Raw genomic sequence first — 12,236 nt, 5'->3', positions numbered from 1 at the left:
GTAGAAGTAGGCAATGCTGATCAAATATAAACCAAGATTCTGTTACTGTATTGCCTATTTGTCTCCAAAAGTGTCTTCAGAAACATATTTCAATGCTCTGTTTGACAGTAATACAAGACAGCACAAAACTGTTCCCTATTTTGTAAAGACGGAGGCTCGAAATACTGAGATCAAACTATAAAAAAGAGCAACACTGATCAAATATAAACCAATATTATGTCACTGTGTTGCCAATTTTTCTGCCTCAAATGTTTTCAGAAACATATTTAGCACACTACTGAACATGGTCGCCGTGTTGTTTCCTGTGGAAAAACTACCAATCTTGCATTACATCACCCACCAGCAGGAGCATTTACTGATCCTGTGCAGCGCAGTGCATTCTGGTAGTTGTAGGTTTTCTACCTCTGAAGCAAAAGCAAATGGGGCAGCCCTTTCTCTGTTTTCTCTGGTCATGTTGCACCAATTTCAACATTTTAAACATTCTGGTTTTATTTCTTTCCAGCAGTGAAATACTTCTTTAACACTGGTCCAGTTTAAAGTCCCAGTGAAAAGGAAGTTAAAGCGTCATTAGCCTCTGCGCTGTGATGTATTTCCAAGTGAAACGGAAAATTTGAGCAGAGTACAGTTACAAGAGGAATTTAAATCAGAGCTTAGAGTGGTGCAGAGCTACAGCTGTCTTTTGGCAACACTGCACCTGCCTAACTGTGAGATCAGGAGGGGGATGAGGTAGAGATCAATGACTCTGCCACACTGATTTGGAAATGGCAAAAAAAAGTTTTGCCCACTGATTTCCACACACACACACTTCTTGCCCCTCTTCATATTGCTCCGTTAGCCACAACAGCCAGAGTCGGTTTGCTACTGTACAACCCATAAACAGAGAGATGCAGTTTTATTTGACTCATGTGGTTAGCTAGTCGCCTTAAGCCTCATTTCATTGAATGAATTTCTACAAACGCTCCTGAACGCAGAATGAGTCATCAAACATTTGAAACCGTTTTAACCGATTTAACAGAAAGAGAAAAGATGGGGATTTTGATGTAAAGATTCTCTGATGCTGATTCTTGAGTATTGAGTATTTTTCCTTTCATCTGGTCTTTAAGACTGGACTTTGACACCCCTCCCTGCCCCAGGGGTAAAATCCATTCAGTCAAACAGCACAGGGACCATATCTGCAGTAACAGCACCTCCCTGCATTCACACAAATTGAGCTCAGTGAGCTGCAGGATGAAATTTTAAGCCAAAATTGGCCTGCTTTCACTGCCTTTAAATATCTTAGGGGCCATAAAAACATATTTTCTCAAGCAGCCTATTACCACGAGGGATGGGACCCTACAGCAACACAAACAGTTAAAGTTAAAACAGTTTTGGCTATTTCACATGGGAGATTTATGTCTGTGCTGTTTTCCTCTGCACTATTCTAAGTGGGCAGAGCAGTCGGGGAAACATGCTGTCATGTACCTCTATGCATCAATCAGGACTTAAAAATAATGTCTGAATCAAAATGTTGGTGGGTTGTTTTCAGACGTTGCCAGCACCATCAATCAAATATGATCAAACCACACCCACACACACTTAGCATGGATATCAGCTCCCTTTTTTGAATGTTTTGTTTTCCTTTGACTTTAATGGCTGTATATTTGGTCAGGAATAAGGTTAAAGAGAAATACTTAAGAATTGAAAAGTAACTTATTAGAAACCTTTATTCATTAAGTCCATATTTTTTGTTGGTTGATTGGTGTAGATTTAAGCAACATGGTGTAACATGAAAAGAGGTTTTGTTGGCGTGCTCTGATTGGTGTGTTTTTTCAGGTCGAATTTCTATATATGGTGCCAGTGCCATTTGAAAAAACCTTACTTCACGAAGGACTGAAATGTCAACAACACTTTATGGTGTGCAAGAGCTTTCTTGAAATTGTTATATTCTGCAGCCTCCAACTTTATCCAATACTGATTTAGCAGAGCCAAACATGCATCCTGCACTTCCTCTGAGATTTAGATACAAGCTGCGTTCTTAAATGAAGGGAGGAAGTCAGCAATCACTAACGACAAATAATAATAATAATATTAATAGAAGGAGTAAGGGGGCAAAACAAAGTGCAACTGAAATAAAACACTGTGATTGACAGGATTAGTAAATGAAGAATTCTGTTTACTGAAACAGAGTAAGTATATTAAGCTGGCGCATGAGCATGAAAGATTCAAATGTGATTAAACCATAAATAATCTCTGTGATTATTATTAATCACGTCAGTCCCCAGGTAGGCCCAATGTTAGCCCTGAGCAAACAGAGATTTTGCTAACTTTCATGCAATCTGTCACTCACATTATTCTCCTGCTAATCTTTTGTTTTTAACAGTTTGTTTGCATGAGATGACTTTATCTCTTCTGAGAACTCGTGAGTGTGTGATCAGCCACTCATGAGCAGGATGTGGGCTCCTCACTTCCTGTTTGAGGTTCTTCCTCTGTGGTGTTGCTAAGCCACCGCGGGTGATCGAGGTAAACGGGAGGTGACGAGGCTGAGCAGATGTTTGACACCACTTCTCTTCGGAGACTGCTGCATACGAGCGGCCTCGGACACAGTTAAACCTGACACTGACGTGCAGTTTATCACTGGTTTGTGGTCGCAGCTTGGGATCTTTATAAGAGGGCAATAACGTCAGCTGTTTGGACCGCTTCCCCAACTACAATATGATTTTCAGTTGAACTCTGTGCTTACAAAATGATTTCTTAAACCGAGCTGCGTTTGCAACAACAGGATGTTTGTCATCATGAGATCTAGAGAAGGTAACAGCGAGTGCTATTCTTATTTTTTTGGACTGCAGGCAAAACAGGCAACATATGAGTTATTTTGGCATGTTTGCCAGCACAGAGCCTGCTGCTATCTCCATGCAAAACAAGAGTCAATGAATCATCAGCTCTGGTTGCCCAAAGTTGAATATGTTCTGAGCAGTGTAGCAGCACTCACCAGTGTGCAGCAGAGAGGCCAGAACCACCACATGAGGGCCAGAGCTACGAGGACCAGCAGCACCAGGATGACTATCAACACCACCAGACCATCCGACTGCAGGAGGAAATGACAAAAGTAATCAGGTTATTAGTATTATTATTTTTATCATTATCATCATATCTAACAATCACATTTTTGCCACTGAAGTTTCAAAACGTATCAGTAACTTTTCCATAATATTTTACCTTATTTTCTGACTTTTTCCTGATTTCCCGTCTTTGTTTTTTAGTTTGAAATGAGTTGGCCTCAACAGCAATACAGCCATACATTAATAAACACGCACTACCCAGGCATATGCAGATTAGCAAACTGCTAGCACTTGCTAACTGTACTAGCTTATTAGATAGCTACTAGCTGCATATGTCAACAGATCAAACCGGCATATACAGGTGCAAAACCTCAAGGCCACGCCCCTTTTTGGGGGGACAGGAGACCAAAGATCAAATGGATGTCAGTGCAAGTCTGTATGCATTTATTTCTTGTCTAACAAACGTTTGATTTATGGACTTTGCCTGAAACCTGAGCATCTGTGACACCTTACTAAATCAAGGTTGGTCACCAGCATGTCTTGTCCGGCTTCCCTTGTCCAAGTGGATCATTGATCTGGCATACTGGGAAGACATCTTTCCATGTACAGATGTCCGGTATAATAGCCAAAACAATGTATATTCAAAAAGCTCCCAAAATACCAAACCATTTCAAACTGTTTTTGTAATTTCATTGCATTTTTTCAGGAATGTCATGACTATAGGAACCCTGATTGTTACATCCAAAGATAAAGTGGTAAAATAAGACAAATCAATGCATCTTGTTTTTGGATAATAAACAAAATGTCTGATAATTAGCTGGTGGAATAATATCAAAAGTTTGTTGGAGTGTAAAGATGAGATGCAGATGAAGAGGATGTTTACAACCTTTCAATAAACCAACTAAAGCCCCACAGTCATGTGCTTTTAACTGATCACACATCGGGATGCAAAATGGTGCAAGTGGAGGTCGTCCATTAGACTCAAATACATACAATGTATGCAGAGACAATTAAGTGGCAAAAAAAGATGATCCTAAATATTTTACAAGGTTTTATTATTATTATATAAAACAATGATTTAAGGTGTATATTTTATTTTATTTTATTTGTACTAACCTTGTATCAACAGTTACACTATTTTCAATTCACTGGGTTTTCCAAATATTTTCATACACAAAATTTCAAAAATTTTCCTTTACTTTTGCCCTGCATTTGTCAAACGTATCGATTTCAGACTCTATTTAACCACAATTTCAGCTAGCAAGCATACATGAAAGAAGAGACAGTACACAGGGAGAAAAGGAAGCGACGTATGTGATGGTAAACATTCAATAATTCGCACTAATTCCATGACTTTTCAAGGCCTGGAGAATGGTATTATGAAATCCTGTGACCTATACAGGTTTTTCATGACCGTGGGAACGCTGAATTTCTGACACACATTTTACGTACACACAAACAAAACACATTGAGAAACTATGAAGTCACTACTGCAAACATCACATGAGAAACATGGAGGAGACGACGAGGGAGTTGTGCTTATAAGGACGGCGACTATCACGTACTCAAACCACAATATGAGCAACACAAACTGAAACATGAATTGAGGAAACACGGCTCAGGTTATGAAAGAGGGGTTTGAGAGTAGGAGAGCTGTTTAACTCAGAAGTGTGTTATATAACGTGTGCAGATGGAAAATACAGAGAAGAAGATCAGAGCTCAGAATCACCGCAGATGCTTTTATATTGTGTTTCACATATGAAGGTAACTGAGACTCACACATGTGGTGGCGGTGATGGTGTAGGCGCTGGAGATGAAGGACTTGCCGTGGTTTAGGCTGATGAGAACATCCATAGTTCTGTAAAGAAAAGAGGTTCATTAGTGTCACAGTAATTCATTTAATTAACCACATATAATGTAAACACAGTGAACTGAATGAGGCTTCAGCAGTATCAAGGTGTTACGGTATATCTGGGTATTTAGACATCCTGAGGGTATGATTTTCGATACCATCAAAAATACAGATGCTCCTCTTTCTATTAAACTGATATGGAGATGCTGTATTGAGGCGATGTAGTGCACAGTGTGCACCACCAGGGGTCAAGCTGAGAAAAATGGCGACTGTGAGTGGTGGGGATAACGTTAACAGGACTACTCTCCAACTTTCCAACTACGAAAATAGCTTATAAGCCACATGATTTTATTCAGCACGTCATCTCCGTTCAGCCCAGTGATGTGTCAGTATCTACCACCACAACAGGTGTCATCGGGTCTTCCAGCAAGAAGACCACTTATTTCTTATTTAGTCATTATTCTTTTAAGTATTTAGACCCAGCAAGTAGGGCTGCGTGATTACGGCCAAAACAATGATCAGGATTATTTTGATTGAAATTGTGATCACAGATTATTCACTGTTTTTAGGGACAAAATATTTTTATTGCATCTTCACTTTTAAATAAACAGAGCACTGCTTTCACTTCATGTTGCTACTAATGTACTGACTTTTGCATCAAGACGTACAATAAGGTTCTTCTTCACCTGAATTCGGCATCTCCTTTGGATATGTATCTGCCGCCTTTTTTGTACATTTGTCACTAGGGATGCACCGATCCAATCTCTGGATATCGGCCCCGATATCATCAAAATAGATGGACGGAGTATCGGAAAATGCAACCTATACCTGAGGCGATCCTTTCCCTTTAAATCTACTGCGATGCAAGCTACGTCATACGTCATGGAGCGAAGGAGAGAATCGGAATTGTTTGTTTTTGTTAAAAAAATGAATAGTTCATCATTGCATGAATCTGTTTCATCTTGTTTCATTTTATCTTAGCAAAGAACTGTGTAGTCATCAGTAACTGGGTTTCCATCCAAATGTATCGCAAATTTTAAGCGAAGTTTGTGAAAATGCCCAAAAGAAAATGCGAATTTATGCATGTTTCCATTCATTATTGTTTTGTGAGTATTGGGAGTTAGACTCACAAGTCAGTCTTTAGACGCTTTGCTTAACTAAAGACTGATGACTTTCTCCCTGATTTTGTGTTTAGATGGGCGGATACAATTTCAGAGTTTAAAAAAACTCCCTACGTTGCAGAACCAATAGTAAATCCGCAGGGCGGTCCTTCGGTGGCTCGCTGAACTCTTGTGCTCGTAAACATAGTCCGACTGTGTTAAAAGTTTTAAACAAAGTCGCTGTAAGTCCTTCATTTCCACAATCTTGTGGACTGAGCACACGTTTGATAAAACAGAGTTAAATCTCTCGGCATCCATTTTCAAACTCTCTGTGTGTTTGTGTCCTTGCGGACGAGAAAAGGGGGAGCGCACATTTCCGAGAAGGCGTGTCCTTTTCAAAAATGCAAGAGGCGTTGCTTTGTTGCCCGCCGTTTTCTCCGGTGTGTTAAACACACTTTAGAAAGGAGTGTCCCCAGACTATCAGAAGGCGGAGATCTCTGATTGTCTGGTGGCGAGACTAATAGGGAGTCAACAGGTTGAGCAGTAGGTGGCGCTTCTCGTGAAAAATAAAAATAAAAATGCAAAAGAACACCCGTAGAAGAAGAGGGCGCCGTGAGATGACGTCATTGAGAGCGTCTCATGTCCACAACTGATGTAAACAACTACCGGTACATCCATGACTATGACGAGATGGAGAGATTCCTTGGAAACTTCTTGCTATTGCGAGAGCTCTCATCACACTCATATCAGCGTTGTCAGCGTAGCTTACATAATGCCGTAATGTCTGTGTTGGTACACCAGGCAGCGCACATGATGCAGCGGTATTCAACACGTCCAGTCTATTCAGGTAAGTTGTGAAATACACTCACCTGACACTGGAGTAATTACCTCTCTCTAAGTTCATACAGGTGTGTGTGTGAAGTAGACGTAAGATTCGGTAGCCTATGTCATTGTTTATTCCCTAAATCTGTTTCCATTGCCAAAAGTCACATTTTCCTAATATTGATACGCTGACTTTTCCACCCCCTCCAAGCATAAACACTTTTTTGAAAATGTGAATAAAAATAGTTGGATGGAAACCCGACTATTGCCTGATGTCTCTCGTCTTTGCTGTTCTACATGTAAAGGTATATAGCTTTTTAGGTCAACCATGGTATGGGATCGGTATCGGCTGATACTCAAAGCCACAGCATCGGTATGGAAACTGAAAAAGCTGGATTGGTGCATCTCTATTTGTCACAGTATCGTGACATGCCACTGCTGTAAGGGAATCTGAGTTGAAGCTGGACAAGGACGGGGATTAACAGTAACTGTATGGTAACGTTAGCAATGTTATTCTTCTTGGCCTTCATTACACAAATACACAAAACCCCGGCTTTACTATTACCTGCCGATATCAGCTTATAAGTACTGGTGCATATGTTGGCATATATTCATGTAGAAACTGCAGTGCAGGAATGTTCTGTGCAGACCAGCACCTTGCACAGTAGCTTGCTGCAATTGGTGTGTGAGTGTGTGTGAATGAGAGGCTGTAAATTGTAAAGCAGAGCCATTTAAAATAGTCTGTTGTGTTTCATCTATTTTTTACTATTTAAAATGACTTCATTTACCGTGTTAGAATTTATTCTGATAAGGAACATTTTTGTGGTTTTGTTTTTATCTGCACACACACACAAAAAAAAAACAGTGTACTTCTTTCTCTTTTGGACAGAGACAGTATCACTGTCCAACATCAGTGGACTCAAAGACACAGTCCACCGATGCTAGACAAAAAGCATTGCTATTCATAACTACACAGATTTAAAAATAATAATGATAAAAAACGGTAATGAACAAGGACAGTCTTTCACTAGATATCTTTGCTATCTATTTCAACAACATAAATATGAAGGATGAATACTGAAACTGTTTATGCTTTTGAAAGGAACATCAGCTAATGTCTTCTAAATATCAGTAATTTCCCCAAAGCCCACAAATCAGCAAATGATTTCCAGTGACAGAATAATGAGGTTAATTTCATAATTTCACAAGCAAATCCTGTTAAATAAAGACTAACAAGTCGAATGCTCACATTAGCACAACGCTCACTCAAGAACACAATGGGTACGAACTAAACGGTCAAACTCAGAGGGAGGAAATCCTCTCATTATCACAGCCGTCAGCACGTGTGGAAGAAGTAACCTGACTAGCAGTAACAAGGCTCGTGAACTCCTATGACTTATTTGGAGGAGGAAATGCGGAAGCCAAAATGGGCACAATTAAAACCCTAATGATGAACGGCACCGCAATTTCCATATGTCTATTACGCCCAATCCAATTACCGCAGGTTTAATGAGAATTCAGGATATGGAACGAGAGAAGAGCCCTGAAATCCTCGCTGCGAGTGCAACACAAAAAAAGAGGAGAGAAAGGAGTACGCAGAGCGGTATTGTGTGTAGGGGCCAGCTGTGAGTGTGTGGTAGCGTACAGGGGAGGCCTGCATTAAAACCGGTGCTGCGGAATAATAACAAGAGAGCTCTTTGCTTTGCTTCGGATTTCGCCTGAGGCAGTGCCTTGGGCCACCAATTCTCCTGTGGTTCAGAACAGATGAGCAACCAGACCATGTGTCCATTACTATGCAGCAGATTCTAAATATTCTAAACTGACTCCTTTGCACCTTTCTTAATTTACCCACACTGAATATTTAAAATATCATTCATGGAACTTTTAAACCAGATGAACTTTGACACTTAACTTGTTGATTCCTCCATTTATCTTTATTTTATTTATATGTTTATTTTATTGTATCTATTATACGTTTATTAAAGTCACTTTTATTAAATCAGGCAGTCTAAGTCTAGATCTCGTTTTCATTTGCACCATTTGATCTTTATTTGTTAGGGATGGTTTAGCTGAGCGGAGTCATTAAGCTCATTTTTAACTAAATTTAAGACTAATTTCTAGACAAATCAGATTACTCTTATTCAAGCTTCATAGGTCAGTATAAAGTTAAGTAGTATATAACATGTGGTCCCATGCAGAGGTAGGTTTGATATAAATATGGTTATTAGAGTGAGTTAGCTTAATCTACATTTTGCCAACTAGGGTTGTAAGGATATGAAATTTTAGGATACGATAACCATCTCAGAAAATATCGCAGTTTCATGGTATTACAGAATTTACATTATCAGTCAGAATGACCCTTACAGGAATGAAAATGTAAGGGTCTTTAAGGTTTTTCTAACATTACAACTGAAACTTGAAACCATGTTGTTAGTGGAGGTTTGTGTAAAAAGTCTCTCCTTTAAGAATAACTAAAAAAAAGGGGAGATCTCAGTCGGTTCACTTTTTTTTTTCTTTAATATCATATGTTTAATATCGTAAGTATGATAACCATAAGCCTTTAAATCACGGTATACCTTAAAACCAGTATATCCCTGCAGCCCTATTGCCAACAGGGCAGTGCAAGACTAAAGTAAAGGTTCAGTCGGAGGTTTAAAGATCTGTGACATCAGAAATGTTACAAGACTTTCATGCAGAAGAGCTCGACTCATTTTGGCAAAAAGAAATTTAAAAGATGCATAAATGAAATTACATTAATTGTTTATGGCATTTAAGACAATGCAAATTCAAGTTTGAGACTATGTAATGACTTACAGCATAATAATAATAAATATAAAATTGCATTCAAGACACTTTGAGACTTTTTAAGGACCTTCAAACATCGTGAGACAAGTAGAGGACAAACATTCAGAATGTTTTTGGAGTTTTAGGAGTTTTCATTTTGAAGTGTTTTGATTTTTTGAGCACTAAGATTCTGTTGCATTTAACGTCTTAGTTCAGTTCTGGATCCTGAAGCATTCAAGGAAACCCATGAACAAGAAACACCATACCACCAGCATACAACAAAGACAGAGAGAAAATAATGATTAAAAACTTTTACCATTAAAAACTACATGCCAAGATCAGTGTGTATCTATGGGTATCAAAAGTTGAATTATTATTTTTGGACTGTGTGCTGCTGTGAAGAGGTTTTATTAAGAGAAGAGATGTGCAGTAGTGTGAAACCTTAACAATGAGATGTTTGTCATCCCTTCTTGTCAATAAGAAATTTAATGTAACTTAATGCCACAAACAGAAACGTAGGGCTGCAGTTAACAGTTATTTTTCTTGCCGTTTATTTTCTCGATTATTCAATTAGTTGTTTGGTCAATAAAATGGTGAAAATGTGAATCAGATTTTCAGTTTACTGTCATAGAGGAGGAAAGAAACCAGAAAATATTCACATTTAAGAAGCTGGAGTCAGAGAATTTGACATTTGGCTTAAAAAATTACTCAAACCTATTAATTAATTATGCAATTAGTTGACCATGAATTTAATAGTTGACAACTTATCAATTAATTGATTAATTTTTTGTAGAAGAAAAACTCCTAAGCATAACAAAATTGTAATAGACTGAGTTTAACCGAAGGAATGATGGGGCATTAAAGTTTACCACACAAAACAAACAGCTTTAAATGCGACACAGAAAATATGGTTTCATTTTAAAATGTTGCATAAAACAAAAACTATATTTCTACATGTGTGTATTCCACACACTGTGATCTGCTCTGACAGGTGTTTGGTTTGTTTTAATTGTTTGCACCTGATCCGACCTTTCTGTTCAGAGACAGTTTGACTGTGCGCACCCATTAAAAAAGGCACATGTGTGCTTTTAACTTTTCTTAAATCATAAATGTTTAAATTCCCAACAAATGAGAGCATGCTAAAAGATTTCAAACTCCTACTTTCTGAGTGTGAACCAGTTGGTTTTAATCAGAAAACATCTCTTTGTGTCCGATGTGGATTCATGAAACGCTGCACGCCTCCGCAGCTCAGCGGAGCTCTTCCAGGTCCTTGCATGTTAACTAAGTGCTCGTGCTGAATGGGTGAGGGGAGAGGCTAATTTAGCTGACACCCTCAATCCGTGATAATGGTGGGCAGGTTGTTAATCAAGCTGGAGGTGTGGACCTCGGCGTGTGAAGGAGGAAAGCTCCCAAGCGAGTTACACTGACAAACGCCCGACCCCCCTCCACCCTCTCTCGCCTGACATGGCTGGACATCCTTAACGCACCACAACCCAACCATAGTCAGCGAGGCCTTTTCTCTTCCTCCCTGAGACACTGACTGCTAATTTAGCCAGTTACTGTTGAGTAGGCAGAATCTGCTCCAGCACGGAGGCATAAGTCATATATGCACTTCTCATTTTCACCCTTTAACTTCCAGGAATATTAAAAGAATGATTAGTAACTGGGTGACGTCTATTTCAAGTGGTTATTCTGCAGCACTGTGCTAAAATTAGTGCTGAAATGACTCGTCAGACCTTCGACAGAAGATGCATGTATTTTTTTAATGACCTAATTGTTTAAATCATTTGTTAGATGTGAGAATTTGCTGATTTTCTCTGTTTTATATCACTGTGAATTCAAAATATTTGGGTTTTCGGACATAACAAGAACTTGGAAGATGTCTCCTGTGCTTTGGAAACTGTCTCCTGATATTGAAACAACAACCCTGTGCATATCTGGTGATGGTGCACGGACACATTTACACACATTTATGCTCTTAATTCTGCTTTTTGTTTTGCAAAACCACGGTGAGGGTCATTACTGAATGTCACACAGGGATGCCAGGCACAAACAGGTAGCACAGAGGGTCAAAAGGGCACAAAAAGAATGAAAAAAGGCCCCTGAGTGACTTTAAAAAGGAGCTGGATAAATCATTTAACACCACACTCGCTGTCATTTAACTTTGCCATAATGAAAGCATAGTGAGTGACACAGCGGAGGGAGCTGCAGCTGCTTGGTGGGTCGGCGGTTACGTTTGAATAAATGGGAGATGAGAGGGCAGATTGTCACGGGGCCGAGGGATCACTCAAAATTTGGGTGGAAAGTGACACGGGCTCCCAGGGACACCAGTTGAATGGCAGAAGGCTTCTTCCCGCTGCAGATCTCTGGCTCCACGTTGGAAATACTTTGTCCCCCGGCTCACTATAATCTGTCAGAAAGTAAGCCCGCCGTGACGCTAAGCTTTGGTGATGCGATACAGCTGGAGCGGCTGACAATGGTGACGCTAATGGCTTTCAAACTTCCCTTAAAGATGTGAAAATTGAGGAGGCTGAATAATTCACGGCAGAGCATATGCAAGGCCTGTCACTCGGCATCCAGGAGTCATCACTCTGCACCGGGCTGTGTGGCAGAAGTTCTGACGGAGGGGAGGAAACTCGG

General features: G+C 39.6%; 1 protein-coding gene across 1 annotated transcript in view; it reads right to left on the bottom strand.

The window, feature by feature from the left end:
- The window catches only part of antxr2a (ANTXR cell adhesion molecule 2a), a 119,226-nt gene that overhangs the window by 68,386 nt on the left and 38,604 nt on the right, over window positions 1–12,236 (bottom strand). The window contains exons 11-12 of the mRNA XM_049578554.1: window positions 4,818–4,896; window positions 2,969–3,064 (exon numbers count right to left, since the gene is read on the bottom strand). Coding sequence (XP_049434511.1) covers window positions 2,969–3,064; window positions 4,818–4,896 — 175 coding nt within the window. The remainder of the gene's footprint in view (window positions 1–2,968; window positions 3,065–4,817; window positions 4,897–12,236) is intronic.

This window comes from Epinephelus fuscoguttatus, linkage group LG6 (assembly GCF_011397635.1).
Source record: "Epinephelus fuscoguttatus linkage group LG6, E.fuscoguttatus.final_Chr_v1".
Taxonomy (NCBI): domain Eukaryota; kingdom Metazoa; phylum Chordata; class Actinopteri; order Perciformes; family Serranidae; genus Epinephelus; species Epinephelus fuscoguttatus.
The sequence above is the reverse complement of the archived record's forward strand: the minus strand, read 5'-3'. Positions and strand labels throughout refer to the sequence as shown.